The 20715-nt window shown below is 45.6% G+C and overlaps 1 protein-coding gene across 1 annotated transcript in view; it reads right to left on the bottom strand.

The window, feature by feature from the left end:
- The window catches only part of LOC142599332 (amyloid-beta A4 precursor protein-binding family A member 1-like), a gene marked incomplete at its 5' end in the record, with an annotated part of 106633 nt that overhangs the window by 12866 nt on the left and 73052 nt on the right, over positions 1-20715 (bottom strand). The window contains one exon of the mRNA XM_075739201.1: positions 9424-10615. Coding sequence (XP_075595316.1) covers positions 9424-10615 — 1192 coding nt within the window. The remainder of the gene's footprint in view (positions 1-9423; positions 10616-20715) is intronic.

Genomic DNA, 20715 nt, shown 5'->3' with positions numbered 1-20715 from the left:
ATAGGTTGGATATTAGGAAAAGGTTCTTCACCGAGAGGGTGGTCGGGCACTGGAACAGGCTCCCCAGGGAAGTGGTCACAGCACCGAGCTTGACTGAGTTCAAGAAGCATCTGGATAACGCTCTCAGTCATATGCTCTGATTTGGCTGGTCCTGTGTGGAGCCAGGAGTTGGACTCGATGATCCTCATGGGTCCCTTCCAACTCAGGATATCCTATGATCCTATCCTATGATCCTATGGATTTCAAGAGAGCAAACTTTAAGCTGCTCAGGGAGCTAGTTAGCAGTGTCCCCTGGGAATCTGCCTTTGAGGGCTTAGGAGTCCATGAGAGCTGGTCAGTTTTTAAGAACCACCTTTTAAAAGCACAGGAGCAGGCAATCCCATTGTGTCAAAAAGCAAGCAAGTGGGGCAGAAGACCAGCTTGGCTGAACAGGGGACTCCTCGTGGTGCTCAAGAGGAAAAAGAAATTGCATGATCTCTGGAAGCAAGGTCAGGCTTTGCAGGAAGATTACAGAGCTTTGGTTCATATATACAGGGAGAAGACGCGAAAGGCCAAAGCTCAAGTAGAGTTGAAACTGACCAGTTGTATTGGGTCTAGCTGAGATGGAGTTAGTTCTCCCCACAGCAGCCCTCGTGGTGCTGTGCTGTGTATTGGTAGCTAGCAAACTGTTGATAACACACCAGTGTTTTGGCTACTACTGAGCAATGCCAGCACACATCAAGGCTGTCTTTCCAACATTTCTTTTTCCCCAGCAGCAGGCTGGGGGTGGGCAAGATCTTGGGAGGGGACACAGCCAGGACAGCTGACCCAAACTGACCAAAGGGATATTCCATACCATATGATGTCTGCTCAGCAATAAGACACTGAGAATAGGGGGAGGAACAGGGCGGGGGCATTCGTTGGGTTTTTTTTACAATGTTTGTCTTCCGGAGTAAGGGGCACGCATACTGAAACCCTACTTCCCAGGAAGTGGCCGGACATCGCCTGATGATGGGAAGTAGAGAATAATCTTTGCTTTTTGCTTTGCTTCCGTGCGCGGCTTTTTGCTTTAGCTACATTAAACTGCCTTTATCTCGACCCACGAGTTTGGGGTTGTTTTTTTCCATCTTCCTTTCTCCCCTCCCTGCCTTGCTGAGGAGGCGAGTGATAGAGCGGCTCTGGTGGGCACCTGGCCCCCAGCCAGGGTCAACCCACCACAGTCCTTTTTGGTGCCCAACGTGGGGCTCGACAACGGCAGTTTAGTATTAAGGGTGCTACAGCTATAGTAGTTATTAAGTTGCAAGCTCCTGTGCAGGTCACGGGGTTTGTTAGCTGTGCTGCTTATCTCTATTTTGCTAAACTTAGGAACATGCTGATACAAACAATGGCTGCTCTGTGCTTTGGCCTAGTGTTGACGATCTTACTGTGCTGGGGGAGCTATTTTGTGGGGAGGATGAAGGAACTTGGGAGCATGCTAGTACAAACAATGGTTATGTGCATGGCCCTGGCATCGATGTTATTGCTGTGCTGGGGGAGCTATCTTGTGGAGATGATGGGGGAATACATCTCTCTCTCCCTACCTGGGATTGATGTGGATGGTTTTATTATGCAGGCTCCCAAGGTCCTTGTTCACCCTTATGTAAGCTCATTAATATTACTAATTAATACTGCTGGCATATTACGGGTGTTGTGGAGTTTGGTTTTGTCCTGGTTTAAGGGGAGACAACTTTTGAGTGAGGCAATACTGAAACGTGCCCTGAGGCAGCCGGTCCCTGGGTGGCAGGGTGTGTGGAAGGATTTGGGCAGGTTCCTAGGGCGATTATCACCTCCTATAGCCTGGGACTTCACACCTGAACAGGCAAGCAACCCCAGCAAACTGACGTGCCACCTGATAGAAGGGTGTCTTGCCTACCCCAATGAAAACCAACAGCTTCTAGCACTGTACTGGGGCCTGGCCTGGGCCTATCGAGCCACAGTGCAGTACTCGCAGAGGACTATGGTTGAGGAAGGCACCCAAACTGCAGCTGAGGACACCGTGGCTGAGATGATAGGGACACAAACAATAACAACTACAGTAATTGCCCCAGTAGTAAAAAAGAACCAGTGGACCAGGAGGTCAACAGGTCCATATCATCGATTACTAAGGGAGGAGGAAGAAGAGGAGGAGAGGTTTGATCAGGAAGCCGGTCCTTCAGCAAAGAAGTGGGAGGAAGGAGTGAGAGAAATCAGACAAGAAGCAGAAACTACCCGGTCCCTGACCTCATCCGAACTTCGAGACATGCGGAAAGATTACAGCCGCCAGCCTGGAGAGCGGATTGCTGCCTGGCTGCTTCGATGCTGGGATAATGGGGCCGACAGTCAGCAACCGGAAGGCAGGGAAGCCCAACAGCTGGGATCCCTTGCTAGAAACCGAGGAATTGAGAGGGGAATTGGAAAAGAGACAGCAATTTGCAGTCTCTGGAGACGGCTGCTTTCAAGTGTGAGGGCAAGATACCCATTCAAGGAAGATCTTGTGAACTCCCCAGGCAAGTGGACCACTGCAGATGAAGGCATCCAGTACCTGAGAGAACTAGCGGTGTTGGAAGTCATCTATAGTGATCTAGATAATGAGGAGGTCTCCAAAGATCCAGAAGATGTCCTGTGCACACGGGCCATGTGGAGGAAGGTGATTCAAAGTGCCCCAGCATCGTATTCTAACAGTTTGGCAGCAATGTATTTCCCAGATATGGACACACCAACTGTGGAGAAGGTGTCTGCTTGGCTTCAGAACTTTGAAGAAAACCTCTGTACCTCCTCATCCCTACGGGCCAGCACGTTGGCTGTCAGAGGTACCCCAAGAAATCAGTCATCTCCTGCTCCGGTCAGAGGGAAAGGGAGCCCCAGGCATACGCCACGTGGTACACTCTGGTTTTTCCTGCGTGACCAAGGGGAGGACATGAGGAAGTGGGACGGTGAACCCACCTTTAAGTTGGAAGCCCGTGTTCGTGAACTGAGAGGGAAGACAGCTGTTAAGAAGGGGACACCCAAGAAGGCCGTCAGTGTAGTTGCTACAGAGACATGAGAAGGCAAACAGCGATCTCCCAGATGTAAAACTAAAATCACCTCCCTTGATCCTGGTGAGGGGACTTCTGGTCTGGCACTGCGAGGGTCAGACAGTGAATACTCTGACCAGGAACAGGAATAGAGGGTCCCTGCCTTCGGCCAGGAGGAGGAAAGGGATGACCGGGTATACTGGACTGTGTAGATTCGATGGCCTGGCACATCAGACCCCCCCCAGAAGTATAAGGCTTTGGTAGACACTGGTGCACAGTGTACACTGCTACCATCAGGGTATAGGGGCACAGAACCCATCCGGATCTCTGGAGTGACAGGGGGATGCCAAGAATTGTCCATATTGGAGGCTGAGGTGAGCTTAACAGGGGACAAGTGGGAGAAGCACCCCATTGTGACCGGCCCAGAGGCCCCTTGTATCCTTGGCATAGATTACCTCAGGAGAGGGTACGTCAAGGACCCAAAGGGGTACTGATGGGCTTTTGGTGTAGCCACTGTGAACGCAGAGAAGATCAAACAGTTATCTATCTACCCTGTCTGATCTCTCAGAAGATCCCTTTGTTGTGGGATTGCTGCAAGTCAAAGAACAACAGGTGCCAATTGCTACCAGGAGAGTGCACCCGCGGCAATATCGCACAAATCGAGACTCCCTGGCTCCCATCCATGAGCTGATTCATCAACTGGAGAACCAGGGAGTCATCAGCAAGACTCACTCACCTTTTAATAGCCCCATATGGCCAGTGCAAAAGTCTGACGGAGGGTGGAGGTTAACGGTGGACTATCATGGCCTGAACGAAGTGATGCCACCACTGAGTGCCGCTGTACCAGACATGTTAGAGCTCCAATATGAACTGGAGTCAAAAGCAGCCAAGTGGTATGCTACAACTGACATCGCCAATGCGTTCTTCTCAATTCCTTTGGCAGCCGAATGCAGGCCACAGTTTGCTTTCACTTGGAGAGGTGTTCAATACACCTGGAATCGACTGCCCCAGGGGTGGAAGCATAGTCCTACTATTTGTCATGGACTAATCCAAACTGCACTGGAAAAGGGTGGTGCCCCTGAACATCTACAATACATCGATGACATCATTGTGTGGGGCAATAAGGCAGAAGAAGTATTCGAGAAGGGAAAAAGAGTAATTCAGATTCTTCTGAAAGCTGGTTTTGCCATAAAGAAAAGCAAGGTCAAGGGACCTGCACAAGAGATCCAGTTCTTGGGAATAAAATGGCAGGATGGATGCTGTCATGTGCCTATGGATGTGGTCAACAAGATAGCAGCTATGTCTCCACCAGCTAACAAGAAGGAGACACAAGCCTTCCTGGGCCTTGTGGGGTTCTGGAGAATGCATATTCCAGGTTACAGTCAGCTTGTGAGCCCTCTCTATCGAGTAACCCGGAAAAAGAACTATTTTGAATGGGGCCTTGAGCAACAACAAGCCTTTGAGCATATCAAACAGGAAATAGCTCATGCAGTAGCTCTTGGGCCTGTCCGGACAGGACCAGCTGTGCAAAATGTGCTCTCCACTGCAGCTGGGGAGCATGGCCTCACCTGGAGCCTCTGGCAGAAAACAGCAGGAGAACCCCGAGGTCGACCATTAAGGTTTTGGAGCCCGGGGTATCGAGGATCAGCAGCCTGCTATACCCCAACTAAAAAAGAGATCCTAGCAGCATATGAAGGGATTCGAGCTGCTTCAGAAGTTGTTGGTACAGAAGCATCTCTCCTCTTGGCACCGCGATTGCCCGTGCTACGCTGGATGTTCAAAGGAAACATTCCCTCTACACATCACGCAACCAGCGCTACATGGAGTAAGTGGGTAGTACTAATCACGCAGCGAGCTCAACTAGGGAAACCCAACCACCCAGGAATCCTGGAAGAGATTATGGACTGGCCAGAAGGTAGAGATTTTGGAGCGTTGCCTGAGGAGGTGGCTTGTGCCCAAGAGGCACCACCATATAATGAGTTATCAGAAGATGAGAGGCGTTATGCTCTGTTTACTGATGGATCCTGTCGTGTTGTAGGAAACCATCGGAAGTGGAAAGCTGCTGTATGGAGTCCCACACAACAAGTCGTTGAGGCCACTGAAGGAGAAGGTGAGTCAAGTCAGTTCGCAGAAGTGGAAGCCATTCAGCTAGCCCTAAAGATTGCTGAACGAGAAAAGTGGCCAGTGCTCTATCTCTATACTGACTCCTGGATGGTGGCAAATGCCCTGTGGGGGTGGCTACAGCAGTGGAAGAAGACCAATTGGCAGCGCAGGGGCAAACCCACCTGGGCTGCTGCATTGTGGCAGGACATCGCTGCCTGGGTAGAAAACATGGCTGTGAAGGTACGTCATGTAGATGCTCACATACCCAAAAGCCGTGCCACTGAAGAACATCAAAACAATGAACAGGTAGACAAGGCTGCCAAAACTGAAGTAGCTCAAGTGGACCTGGACTGGGAGCGTAAGGGTGAGCTATTTGTAGGTCGATGGGCCTGTGAAACGTCAGGACATCTAGGGAGAGATGCAACATACAGATGGGCTCGTGATCGAGGGGTGGACCTGACCATGGAGGCCATCACACAAGTCACTCATGAATGTGAAATACGTGCTGCAATCAAGCGAGCGACATGAGTAAAATCTCCCTGGAACAGAGGGCGGTGGCTGGGTTTTCGATATGGCGAGGCCTGGCAGATTGACTATACTGGGCCACTGCCACGAACGCGCCAAGGCAAGCGCTACATACTCACCATGGTGGAAGCAACTACTGGTTGGCTAGAGACATACCCTGTAAACCATGCCACTGCCCGAAACACCGTCCTAGGCCTTGAAAGGCAAATTTTATGGTGACATGGTACCCCAGAAAGGATTGAATCAGACAATGGGACTCATATTCGAAATAACGTCATAAGCTCTTGGGCAAAGAAACAGGGCATTGAGTGGGTGTATCACATCCCCTGTCACCCACAAGCCTGTGGAAAGATCGAGAGATATAATGGACTGTTAAAGACTATGTTGAGGGCATTAGGTAATGGGGCCTGGAAGCACTGGGATACCAATTTAGCAGAAGCCACTTGGCTGATTAACACCAGAGGATCTGCTAACCGTCCTGGTCCTGCCCAAACAAAACCCCTACATACTGTGGGAGGAGACAAGGTCCCTGTAGTGCACATGGGAAAGTGGCTGGGGAAGGCGGTGTGGATTGCTCCTCCCATGGGAAAAGGCAAACCCATTCCTGGGATTGTCTTCGCTCAAGGACCTGGGTGTACTTGGTGGGTAATGCGGAAGGTTGGGGAGACCCGGTGTGTGCCTCAAGGAGATGTAACCTTGGGGTAAAATAATCTGTAATGCGAGTTGTACGTTCTAGGAAGTAATGTAGAAGGGATGACCCAAACCAACGAAGAGCAAGTTTCGCAAGGAGCCAGATGAATGCAACAACAGCCCAAAGCAAGCCGGTGTTGGTGCCCAACAACTGAACCTGAACACCCATCCTGACAGATTGGGCCCAAGTCATAGCCTGTTCATGAACATCTGGAGGAGCAGAGGAAGCTCATGGAATGGGAGAGTAACATCTATCTGTTAAAGGACTGGAGACAGTAGTTAATAAGAAGTAAATACAATGAAACGGTTATAAAATATATATATATGTATTAAAGTGTGTGGAGCGTGAGCACGACACAAATGGTATGGAATAAGGGGTGGAGATTGTATTGGGTCTGGCTGAGATGGAGTTAATTCTCCCCACAGCAGCCCTCATGGTGCTGTGCTGTGTACTGGTAGCTAGCAAACTGTTGATAACACACCAGTGTTTTGGCTGCTACTGAGCAGTGCCAGCACACATCAAGGCTGTCTTTCCAACATTTCTTTTTCCCCAGCAGCAGGCTGGGGGCGGGCAAGATCTTGGGAGGGGACACAGCCAGGACAGCTGACCCAAACTGACCGATATTCCATACCATATGATGTCTGCTCAGCAATAAGAAACTGAGAATAGGGGGAGGAACAGGGCGGGGGCATTCGTTGGGGTTTTTTTACAATGTTTGTCTTCCGGAGTAAGGGGCACGCATACTGAAGCCCTGCTTCCCAGGAAGTGGCCGGACATCGCCTGATGATGGGAAGTAGAGAATAATCTTTGCTTTTTGCTTTGCTTCCGTGCGCGGCTTTTTGCTTTAGCTACATTAAACTGCCTTTATCTCGACCCACGAGTTTGGGGTGTTTTTTTTCCATCTTCCTTTCTCCCCTCCCTGCCTTGCTGAGGAGGCGAGTGATAGAGCGGCTCTGGTGGGCACCTGGCCCCCAGCCAGGGTCAACCCACCACACCAGTGCTGTGTCAGACAACAAGAAAGGCTTTTTTAAGTACCTTAATAGCAAGAGGAGGTCTAAGGAAAACATTGGATGGATACTTGTTAATGATGGTCACCTGACAAATAGGGATGAAGAAAAGGCAGAGGCATTCAATGCTTTTTTCACGTCAGTCTTTAAAAGTCCTGATAGACCTTGGGCTGCCCGGCCCTCTAAGTTGGAGGACCATGACTGCGGGAACAGTGACTTTCCATTTGTGGACACTGAAATTGTAAGGGACCAGTTGTATCAGCTGTATGTTCATAAGTCCATGGGGCCTGATGGGATTCATCCCAGAACACTGAAGGAGCTAGTGGATGTTATGGCAGGATCCCTCTCAATCATCTACCAAAGGTCTTGGGCGTCTGGGGAGGTCCCCGCTGTCTGGAAGCTAGCCAATGTTATTCTAATTTACAAGAAGGCATGAGGGAAGACCCAGGAAACTACAGACCTGTTAGTCTAACCTCAGTAACTGGACAAATTATGGAGAAGATCATACTGGGTGCTATTGAAAGGCATTTAAAGAATAATGCAATCATCAGGCGCAGTCAACAGGGGTTCACAAAGTGAATGTCCTGTTTAACTAATTTGATATCCTTCTACGATAACGTCACATGCTTAGTGGATGAAGGGAAGGTGGTCGATGTAGTTTTTCTGAATTTTAGTAAGACTTTTGATACTGTCCCTCACAGCATCCTTCTGGACAAGTTGTCCAACTGCGAGATGAGCAGGTACGTGGTGTGCTGGGTGAAGAACTGGCTGAATGGCAGGGCTCAAAGGGTTGTAGTGAATAGGGCTACATCTGGCTGGTGACCGGTCACCAGCGGTGTACCTCAGGGCTCAATTCTAGGGCCAGTTTTGTTCAATATTTTTATCGATGATCTGGATGCAGGAGTTGAATGCACCCTTAGTAAGTTTGCTGATGATACTAAACTGGGAGGTGCTGTTGACTCTCTGGAGGGACAAGATACCTTGCAGAGGGATCTGGATAGATTGGAGAATTGGGCAATCATTAATGGCATGAAATTTAAAAAGAACAAATGCTGGATTCTGCACCTGGGACAAAAGCTGGTGAAAGGGCTGGAAGGCATGTCCTATGAGGAGTGGCTAAGGACACTGGGTTTGGCTAGTTTGGAGAGAAAGAGGCTGAGGGGTGACCTCATTGCTCTCTACAGCTACCTGAGGAGGGGAAGTGGAGAGAGGTACTGATCTCTTCTCCCTGGTATCCAGTGACAGGATGCATAGGAATGGTTCAAAGCTGTGCCAGAAGAGGTTCAGACTTGAGATTAGGAAACATTTCTTTACCGAGAGGGTGGTCAAACACTGGAACAGGCTTCCTAGAGAGGTGGTCGATGCCCTATGCTTGTCAGTGTTTACGAGGCATTTGGACAATGCCCTTAATAACATGCTGTAACTTTTGGTCAGCTCTGAAGCGGTCTGGCAGTTGGATTCGATAATCATTGTAGGTCCTTTCCAACTGAACTATTCTATTCTATTCTATTCTATTCTATTCTATTCTATTCTATTCTATAATAATGCATTAGGATTCATAGCAAATCTGTAGAGACTACAAGCAGATATGGAGCCTGAATCTTTTCAGATCTTCATCTTTGATATTACCTTTATAGAAATAGTAAATAATAGAAACTGTTAGCATTATTATCTGACAGAAAACTGACATGTCCAGAATTAACAGGAACACACAAGGTTCTATACCATAAGGTAAATTATTTGGTAGTTATTCTAATTATCCAGTGGATGTTAGGAAAAAAAAAAGTAGTAGCACTTGTTTCAGGAAAAAAGTCAATAGAGCTTTCTGTGTCAAATTCATCTCTAGTACAACTCTAATGAAGTCATCAGTTTCATAAAGGAAATTTATGTCCACTGACAACATATATGTATACTCCTTATGCATCCTTTTGAGTAAAAATTTAAAATAGAAACAGCATTACATAGTTTACTGAGGAATAAAATGAATCACAAAAGAGTAGAACCCTCTCAGTTTCACTGTAATGTATATCACACAGTCCCCATTCCTTTAATTGTAACATGTGAGCCTATAGCTCTGTATACTTACATCTCCATCTTGTGGCCTCTGATCATCACAGTCCCTGGTTGGGCTAATGTCCTGCCTCATCACCCAAATAGGTTCTTTTGGTTCATCAGGGGTATAAGGAGAACAGACAGTCCTTGTCTTCACTTCCTCAATAGCTTCTTTAATATCTTTAATGGCCAGTGATATTGCATCCCTTTTTTCCTTTCTGCACCTCTGTACGGACTCTCCTGAGTTGGCTGTGGCCCTAGAGCCAGCTGACAGCTGACCATTGCTTTTGTACCCCCTGCCAGGGAGAGCACGCTCCAAGCTCTGCTCTGCCTCTAGCATGTCTTCAGCAGCCTTGCCCACGCTCTGAGAGCTCATGCTCTGTTTCACCTCTGCCACAATCTGATCAATATCTTCCTCTTGTTCATAGCTGTCCATTCTTGGATATGGAGCAAACTCTGCCTCTTTCTCGGGGCTGTCCGACTCTCCATCAGATCGTTCATCATAATGGTGAAGGCGGGCACCAAGAGCTTCCTTGCGATATTTGTCAGCTTCCTTCCTTTCCCACTCATAGAGCTGAAGCCCCTCCCTAACATCAAGGTCCAGCACATCCCCTATCTCCTCATACACATGATCCTGCTGCCTATAGTCAGCATAGGGCTCAGCATACCGCTCATCCTCTCCTTGGTGGAGGGGCTGGTGAGCATAGACATAACCGGAGTACGCTGCATTCATGGCTTCCTCATGTTCAATGGAGTGGAAACGTACATGATCAGGCAGTGTTCGATTATGAACAGCCTCAGCATGCTCTGCTTCAGCATTTTCTGTGTACTCCTCAGACTCAGGCCTGTACTGCACTGCATATGTACTCTCACCCTCATTCTCCCGAACTATATCTACATCATAGCCATCCTCTGCTGTGGCTAAAACATCCCCTTCCACCATATCCATGTGATTGTGGAAATCACTCTCAGTGCTGGCTGATCGAGCTAGCATCCCTTCCTCTTCCTGCCCAGACAGTACCCCTTGGTTCCTGTTTCTGTGCCTTGAATAAGAGATCACAGACTGTCGTTCCTCTTCTACCTGTGAGTGCTCCAAGTCAGCTTCCACTGAGTCATTCATATCTTCATTTGCTGGCTCTTCATTCACCTCCACCTCAGATGGTATGACCAAATGGAAAGTTCTGGTATGTAGGCCACTTATTCTATAGACATTTTGTCTACCAGGACTGGAAAGAAATCGAGAGAGTGATGTTATTAAAAAACCCCAAAAAACAGAAACACAACCACAAACAAAACAGTCAAACAAAAAAGCCCCACAATGTGGAGTCAACAAACATGCCCAGAGTAGCAAAAGGCACCCTTGCTTCTCCAACAGACAAAGTTTTGGCTTCATCAGCTCTGAAGTCAGAGGACAACCAGCACAACAGCATCACCTTCCAATGCAAATTGATTTCTACCAGCAGCATTCATTCAGAGATGGGACCACAATTCCTTCGAGAACTGCAGTTTACAGTTTTATGGACAAATTCTCTGGGAAAGAATCCACTATCTCAGACCAGTCCCAGAGGTGCTTCTATGGACTGGCCAGACATCTAGACAATGCAGACAAGATGCACATCAAAGCAACTAACTTTCACCAGGGGCTCAATTGTGGTAGAGATATTGTGGTAGGATGTGGCAGTGTAAAATGACAAAAAGATTTTATTCCATTGCAGTAGTCTGCAATTAGTCAGATATATGATACCTTTGCAGGCTAGACATTTCCAACATGATATCTTCAAATGAGATCCTCATCCTAGGGCTCCTTTTAGTCAACGGAGATAAAAAGACACTTTTAGGGTGCAATGCAAAGTGCGCATTTCTCTTCCCTAGAGAAGCATAAGATAGCTAGCTCCAGTAGAGATGTCTTCATGAAATACATCTAAAATTATGCACAATTACTTCTGCCCCAAATGTCTTTCCTAAAACAGGAAATAGACATTACAAATATTCATAACTGTGACCCTTGCCACATTGAGACTAGTGAGACATTTTAGTTCTACCAAATGCATTCTGCTCAGAGTAAAAAAAAAAAAAAAAAAATCTCAAATGATGACATAATTACATAGAGGTCTGCAAACAATGATAACTATATACAGCATGGAAATAAGAAAAACCTATAAGAATACAGCTTATCCTCTAGATGTTTCTCAGAGCAACCAAGTTTACCTAGCTCAGAGGATATAGTTTTTACCTGCCAATTGCAGCTATTCTGAACCTTGTCCAATGTTTTAAAATGTAGTGTCATAAGACCATGTCATGTATTTCAAGTCTAATCGTATCCCCATGAGAAAAATATAATTTTAGCCTGTGGTTTACTACCAAATATAAGGGGGGGAAATGCCTGTCAGAAGGACAGCAGCGTACTCCGGTTATATATTTTGATATATAAAATGATGCTATAAAAAGATGCTATAAAATATGCCAGATACCAATAATAATTAAAAAATAATTCAATTCATAAAATAGAACTTGAACCAAATTTAGTGAACTCGGGCAGAGAATCTTACACTGCTGCAATAAACAAGCTCTGTGCAAAGCCACAGAAATGGGTGTTGGGTTTTTAAATTTTTTTTTTTGTGGTTTGTTTTTTTTTTTTTTTAACTCCTGCAGAGAAAAAGCAATAGTGATTTCAGCTGCTGTCCATCAGAGTTCCTGACAGGCAGGGGAGGACAGCTAGGAGTTATTTGTGCTACAGCTCTATAGGAACCTCCAGTGGGTGTAACTTCCATTTCAGCAAGTGTTTCACCTTCTCTGTGCCATACCCATTGTTTTAGTTTTTAAAACCAAGTCCTTAAAAGAGAGGAAAAGGAAATCTTGTTCCAGGCTTCAGACAGACTTTTTAACTTCCAGAAACAACACATACATAACTTGCGCAAATCTAACGTGTTGTGCTTAGCCTCTAATATATGCCTTTCCCACCTTCCTCAAAAACAAACAAACAAAACCAAAACAAACCTAGGACTCAAGTCATAATACATAGATACAAATACTAATTAAGAAATCACATAAAAACATTATTGAACAGGTAAAGTTACCATACACAAAACTGACAGCTTTCTAGGACTTCATATAAACAAAAAGCAAACGGAAGTAGTTCATGGATTTAGACTTGCATCAAAAGAAGTATTAGAAAATTGCAGGGGAGTGTGTTTTCTTTTAACTGAAAAAGTGAAAGTATGTGAATAAGAACCCTCCAGTGACAGGATAATGTCTTTTTCATCCAAGATTTCTAAGAACTGAGGAGAAATTGAAGATTGCTTACAACATGCATTATAAATAATGAGAAACCCCCACAAAACAGATGACTAGAGCTATATTATTTAAGGAAACACTATAAAGAACAGCAGCACTGAAGATTTTTAAATCTTAACATGGATTAAACAAAAAGAAAAGTGAAGATGATAATGCATATTAGGGTTTAGAAAAATCCATTCCAAGAAAAATTCATTGTTTGCATTGAAGTTTGTGGTCAAATTACCATTGATTTACAGAGACAAAGAATTTGGCCCAAACAGAATGTTATTTAAAAATCCTGCCTGCAATCAGTTGCACTCAAAGCACCAATGTCATCTAGGTAAGAGACAGTGGCTCACTCACAGAGAAAGGATAGTAGTAGAGAGAAATGAAGTTACACGCAGCCACACAGAATGACAAATTTTCTGAAATCTTTATCATTTATATCTTACCACATATCTTTAACTGAACAACATAAAGTTAAGGACTGTGGTGGATTTAAGTTGGCTGGCTGCCAGATCCTCATCCAGCTGCTCCCTTTCCCCAACAGGACAGGGGGAGAAAATAAGATGGAAAAGCCCATGGGTCAAGATAAAGACAGGAAGATCACTTACCAATTACTGTCATGGGCAAAACAGACTTGAGGAAAATTCCTTTAATTTATTGCCAATTAAAATAGATTTGGATAGTGAGAAACAAAGACAAATTAAAACAACTCCTTCTCCCCACCCTTTTTCCCAGGCTCAACTTCACTCCTTCATTCCCGACTCTTCTATTTCCCCACACCCCGAGCAACACAGAAGGGGTGGGAAATGGGGGATTTAGGTCAGTCCATAACAGTTCCCCTCTGCCGCTCCTTCCTCCTCACACCTTTCCCCTGCTCCAGCACGAGCTCTCCATGGGCTGCATCTCCTTGAGGAAATATCCACCTGCTCCAGCATGGGGTCTTCCATGGGCTGCAGTGTGGATACCTGCTCTAGAGTGGTCTCCTTTACGGGCTGCAGGGAAATATCTGTTTCACCGTGATCTATGCTAAAACTTCCACAGGATTCAAGGGAATCAGCGCCTGGATCACCTCCTCCCCCTCCTTCTTCTCTGACCTTGGTGTTTCTCACACTTTTTTCCTCATTGTGCTGTGCAACGTTTTGCCTTTTCTTAAATATGTTTCACAAAGGCACCATCAGCTTCATTGATTGGCTCAGCTTTGGCCTACGGTGGATCCGTTGCCAAGCCGGCTAAAACCGGCCGTGATCGTCAGGGGGCAACCTCTGGCCTCTTCTCACAGACGTGTTAGGGAATTTTTATGGTACCCCTTAAAACGAATTAAACACACGTTTGTGCTTAAATATATATTAAAAATATTAATGAACAATGCACTGGACAGAATCCTACTGCCATAAGCAGTTCTACAAGGAGTCTGCAAAGATGCGTCATGAGCTGATTCAATATATACACTTGCACCAGCACCAATCCCCTGAGCGGTTGCATGGGGCACCTCAGCCTGGCCCTGGGTCCATCCCCCAGCACCAGCTCTGCTGCCCAAAGGTGGCCCCTGAGTGATCCCTGCATTCCAGGATGGCTACAAGACAATGCCGCAGCTGTTTCTTATCTCATCACCAAGGGAAACTTCCTTCCCTTACAGGGAATCCTTCTGTCTCTGGCATTCCTGCTTCCAGCCAGTTTAACCCCTTCTTGCAGTTGGGCCTTCTTGCCCTCTGTGTCAGTTCATTCCTTGGTCACAAATTACCACTGCCGAGCAGTTACAATTTGAATTTCCCCTTCAGAGCTCGCCCCCCCCCAACCTTGCCACATAAACCCAATATGGGAAAGAAGTAAAAATTCAACTGCATGAAGACTATACCTCAACTCAAATAAACTATCAAATACCACAATATTTGCTACAGTCAAAGCTAAGACAACATCCAAAAAACACATGACCAAATTTTGAAGTCATATAACTCAAGATCAATTTCAAAATACTAGCAGACAAGAGAGACACCATTACTGACCAGTAAAGCTCTGAAAAATGAAAGGATACAAACTATTTAAAATATTGTTATCGACCATTTGAAGGCCTCAGTATTTTCCTTTTCCAAAATGGAAGTTTCCAAAGTAAAACAGTTTCAGTTGTTAAATCCTAAACATGTTAAACCCCCCCCCCCAAAACCAAACCAAACAAAAAAACCCCAAAACCCCACACTTCCTACACTCAGAAAAGTTACATTTTTCAAAAAAATGTCCATTTCTAGTTGTCCCATAATCATTCCAATTTAATTTCACTTTTTAATTTTGCCAAGAAAAAATGTTTCCCATTGATTTAAAGTATTCATTCCTAATGGTATATGGAGGTTTACTTATGAAACTGTGGAACTGAGTAACACTTAAGTTACTGGGGTTTAAGTGACCTTCAGTGGAAAATAAGCTTTTAAACCACATACATTCTTTTAACTACTTAACAAACATTTAGTCTTTAATAAGACCACTGCCTTTATAGCTGGAAGTCAGGAGAAAAATTAAATGTTCTTCTATCAGTAACATTACTATCAATATGATACAAGGTCTATTCTGATTATTCTTTGCAGATTTTCACAAAAAAGAAAACAACTTCGTCTCAAAAATAATAAAAAAAAAACAACCCACACACCACGCTACATAAGATGCCATAAATGGGAGAGAAGATAAGCAAGAGAGGTCATATGACTGTAAATAAAAACACAACACCCCTCTGAAAGAGGTCATGCTCTCACATTAATTACCCAGAACAGCAGCTTTGTTCCAATAATCAGACACTTAAAAGAAAGCACTCTAAGCACTACTAGCTCTGCACTCAAGCCTTGATGTATGAATCTGAAACCAAAACAGAAAAATAGGGCATCAAGTACTAATAAAACTAGCCTTTCACTGGAGGTTAAACTACCTTCCTGGCTAGGAAGAAAAAAATATTAAATATCTCCACATGGTTTTAAGCAACAGAAAAAAGAAACACAAAAAACCCCTCAGTAATTTGAAGTTTGAGGGGCACAGATCACTGGTGTTAATCATGAAGTGCAATTAGAAAAGCTGAAATTTTGAGCATTAAGGTTCAAATTGGATTTTGTTTGTTATTTAGAAGTATGACCAGCAGGTTGAGGGAGGTGATTCTCCCCCTCTACTCCGCTCTGGTGAGACCCCACCTGGAGTACTGCATCCAGCTCTGGGGTCCCCAACATAAGAAGGACATTGAGCTGTTGGAGCGAGTCCACAGGAGGGCCACGAAGATGATCAGAGGGCTGGAGCACCTCTCCTTTGAGGATAGGCAGAGACAGTTGGGATTGTTCAGCCTGGAGAAGAGAAGGCTCTGGGGAGACCTAATTGCGGCTTTCCAGTACCTAAAGGGGGCCTACAGGAAAGATGGAGAGGGAATTTTACAAGGGCATGTAGTGATAGGACAAGGGATAATGGTTTTAAACTGGAAGAGGGTCGATTTAGAATAAATATAAGAAAGAAATTCTTTACTGTGAGGGTGGTGAGACACTGGAAGAGGTTTCCCAGAGAGTCTGTGGATGCCCCCTCCCTGGAAGTGTTTAAGGCCAGGTTGGGTGGGGCTTTGGGCAACCTGGTCGAGTGGAAGGTGTTCCTGCCCATGGCAGGGGGGTTGGAACTAGATGATCTTTGAGGGCCCTTCCAACCCAAACCATTCTAGGATTCTATGATTTGTTTCCAAAGTCCACAATTCCCTCCCTTCTGAATTTGTAACCTGTTTGCTTATATTTCTGTGTATCAAGTAAATTGATAAATGGAATCACTTCTCTCAAAACAACTTAAAAAAAAATACTTGTAAAAATATTATATTCACTGATGGGCAAGACACATATGCCTTGAAAGAGACATTTAAAAAGAAAATATTTCACACCTATGAATCCTAATAATCATCATCATCAGGAAATGGTAATGTAAAGCAGTTCTATACAGGAGATTATTGTGTACAGAGTTTTCAACAAGAGCTTGTAGAATCCTTGTGTGACTGCAAAATTTTAAACTTGGGGCATAAGAATTTCCACAGGATAATCTGCCTTTATCATTTGCTACAGTGTTTTACACAAATTTCCTTCCTAAAGGCCCATGTAAATTTCCATTCCTGAGGTCAAGATCCTCCTAGGAATTTAGTAAGAGTAAAGTTGAAAATATGCACTCCACGGCTTTAACCACTTGGCTTGCTTGATTGCAGTGCATGGTTCACATTCATGGATAACTTGTGCAATAGTGTCCATGTTCAAGTCAAACCCCTTGATCACGAGCCCATCTATATGTTGCATCCCTTCCGTGATGGCCTGAGGTGTCATGGGCCCACCAGGCTATAAATAATTACAGAAGCACAGAATCACAGAATGGTAGGGGTTGGAAGGGACCTCTGGAGATCATCTAGTCCAAACCCCTGCTAAAGCAGGTTCACCTAGAGCAAGTTGGACAGGATCATGTCCAGGCGGGTTTTGAATATCTTCAGGGAAGGGCAGCCTGTTCCAGTGCTCTGTCAGCCTCAAAGTAAAGAAGTTTTTCCTCATATTGAGATGGAACTTACTGTGTTCCAGTTTGTACCAATTGCCCCTTGTCCTGTTGCTGGGCACCACTAAAAAGAGTCTGGCCCCATCCTCTTGACACTAGCCCTTTAGATATTTATAAGCATTGATAAGACCCCATCTCAGTCTTCTCTTCTCCAGGCTAAACAGACCCAGCTGTCTCATTTTCTTCCCTTTCTCAAAAAATTCTTCTGCTCTATTGCCTCACACCATGATGTCATCAATGTATTGCAGGCATTCTGGAGCTTCACCTTGTTCCAGTGTGGTCTGGATCAGCCCATGGCAAATGGTGGGGCTGTGTTTCCACCCCTGGGGCAGTCAGTTCCAGGTGTACTGGACGCCCCTCCAAGTGAAGGCAAACTGTGGCCTGCACTCCACTGCCAAAGGGATCGAGAAAAATGCATTAGCAATATCAATTGCGGCATACCACTTGGCCTCCTTTGACTCCAGGTCATATTGAAGTTCCAGCATGTCCGGCACGGCAGCACTCGTGTGGCGTGACTTCATTCAGGCCACGATAGTCTACTGTCAGCCTCCACCCTCTATTAGATGTTTGGACTGGCCATATGGGACTGTTAAAGGGTGATCAAGTCTTGCTGATCACTCCTTGGCTCTCCATTTGATGAATCAGCTTATAGATGGGAATCAGGGAGTCTCGATTGGCGTGATATTGCCGCCGGTGCACGGTTGTGGTATCGATTGGCACCTGTTGTTCTTTGGCCCTTAGCAACCCCACAACAGAAGGGTCCTCTGAGAGACCGAGCAAAGTAGACAGCTGTTTATTTTCCTCTGACTCCAAGCAGCTATTCCAAAAGCCCACCGATACCCTTTTGGGTCCTTGAAATACCCTCTCCGGAGGTAGTCTATGCCTAGGATGCATGGAGCCTCTGGGCCAGTCACAATGGGGTGCTTTTCCCAGTCATTCCCAGGTAGACTCGCTTCAGCCTCCAGTACAGTTAACTGTTGGGATCCCCCTGTCACTCCAGAAATATAGATGGGTTCTGGCCCTTCATAGCTTGATGGCATTAGGGTATACTGTGCACCGGTCTCTACTAGAGCCTTATATTCTCGTGGATCTGATGTGCCAGGCCATCAAATCCACACAGTCCAATAAACTCAGCTGTCCCCTTCCTCCACCTGGCTGAAGGCAGGGCCCCTCTAAACCTGGTCATAGTATTTGTTACACACTTCTTGTGAATAGAAGTCAGAAGTCCCTTTATTAAGATCCTAAGTAAGATCAGCCCTTCTACTCTGTCTGGGGAACTGCTTACTGGAAACTGGTGCATCAATTTTCTTGGAAGAATCTTCTTTTGTAATTGTTTCTCCTTGAATCTCACGTACTCGTGCCTCTAGGGTCGAGGTAGATTTTCCATCCCACTTCCTCATGTCCTTTCTGTGGTCATGCAGATAAAACTGCAGGGTGGCCTGAGGTGTGTACCCCTTATATACTCTCTCTTTAGTAGATGAACGGTAGCTGAGATACTGGTTGGTACAGGTGGGGAGTAGGACATATCCTCTTTGAGTTGCTGGAACTCCTGAGACAGTTTTTTGAACAGTTTTTCAAACAGTTTTTCAGACAGTTTTTCCACATCCGAGATGCAAGCCCGTGGGGAGGAAGAGAGATTTTCTTCATATTACAGGAGTTGGCCAGCCAATTCATTCACCATTGGTCCCACTTTGTCTTTCCAGGCCAGTAGTGCCAATGAGTTGGCATACAATGGTGGTGTACTCCATACAAACTTCCGCCACATGAATTGTGTGCATTGGACTGCATCTGGATCTGTGGGTAACTGCTCGTTGTTTTGATCTTTATAAATCACATACAGCACAGCTAATTCCCTCAGGTACTGGATACCTCTCTCCATGGTGGTCCACTTGCCTGAGTGACATACGACATCTTCTTTGAAGGGATACCTTTCCTTCATGCTTGACAAGAGTCACCTCCAGAGGCTGAGGGTTTGTGTCTTTTTCCCAATCGCCTTGTCAACGTCCCCTTCCCTAGACAGGGATTCCAGCTGCTTGGCTTCCATACCTTCTAATTCCAGGCTACTTGCCCTGTTATCCCAGCATCGGAGCAGCCATGTTGCAACGTGCTCGCCTGGACAAGGGCTGAAATCTTTTCGCATATCTCACAGCTCACTCAGGGATAGGGTGGTTATCTCTGGTTCTGCCTCTTCCTCTTCCTGTTCTCGTGATGGCCCTGCTTCGCCATCCTTTACTAAACAAGCTGACTTTTGTGTCCATTTCTTCTTGTGTATAGGGACAACCGATACTTGCATGGGTTTGTTCTCGGGTTCAGCTGCAGTGCCTGTCACTGGAGTTGCAGTGGTCGCAGTGCCTGTCACTGGGGTTTGAGTAGCCACAGTGCCTGTCGCAGTGGTTGAAGCAACCGCAGGGCCTGTTTTCCCTTTCTTCTCCCTGAGGGTGCTGCATAATATCGAGCAGTGTTTGGTATATACTGGCCAGGGCTCAGCGCGGTGTGGTACGTTGTGCCACTTTGGAATAGCCACAGCATTTTCCTTTCAAATATTCTATCACTTTATCAGGGTCCTGTAGCTTTTCTGGAGTGAAGTTCCAAATCATTGGGGGGTGAGAAGTTCTCTAGATACCTGCCCATACTCTCCCACACACCATGCCAGCCCTGACTGTTCAGCCTCGGGGCAGATCTCTGGGTGGTATTCTTAAAACAATTTGATGTAATCCTAAACAAGACTTGAAACACACTCAGGAAGCACAGCAATATGAACCTGCTGGTTTGAACATCCCAAGGATATTCCAAATTCTCAAGAGCTATTGTAACTGGCCTGGAGGAGAAGGGGAAGATGGAGTGGGGAAAAGTGTCCCCCCCTTGTCTCCGCCATAGACTGGCTCTCTGAGGAGAAAAGGTAAACAGTGTAATTATTAATAGTGCCTGTGAGATAGCTCCCAAAGTACGGAGATGACAGCAGTGCCGAGTACAAATACCAGATTAGTCTCACAAATATTAATTTTATCATATCATAACCCAGTGTTACACAGTACAACAAAACGGTAACTAACCTTGATCCATCTTGCAGAGATGATAAACAACACTGCAGGGAATATATACAGATAGGTAGGCATTACACACCACAACCTTGAGAACAAATAATACAACATTGTGACCAGTGATTATTTGGGGTTTTGTTGTTGGGCTTTTTTTGGGCTTTTTTGTTTGTTTGTTTGGGTAGGAAGGGACCTTAAAGATCATCTAGTTTCAAACCCCTGGTCTCCTCTATCATTCCAGAGGGAGCCCACATTTTCCCTCATCTTCCTTTTATCACTGACATACCTATAGAAATTTTTCTTCTTGTCCTTAACATCCCTGGCCAGATTTAATTCTATCATCAGGGCTTTAGCTTTCCTAACCTGTTCCCTAACTGCTAGGACAGTTTCTCTGTATTCCTCCCAGGATACCTGCCCTTGCTTCCACCCTCTGTAGGCTTCCTTTTTATGTTTGACTTTGCCCAGGAGCT

This window comes from Balearica regulorum, chromosome W, assembly GCF_011004875.1.
Source record: "Balearica regulorum gibbericeps isolate bBalReg1 chromosome W, bBalReg1.pri, whole genome shotgun sequence".
Taxonomy (NCBI): Eukaryota; Metazoa; Chordata; class Aves; order Gruiformes; family Gruidae; genus Balearica; species Balearica regulorum.
Note: the sequence above shows the minus strand (reverse complement) of the source record. Positions and strands in the feature narration are given on the sequence as shown.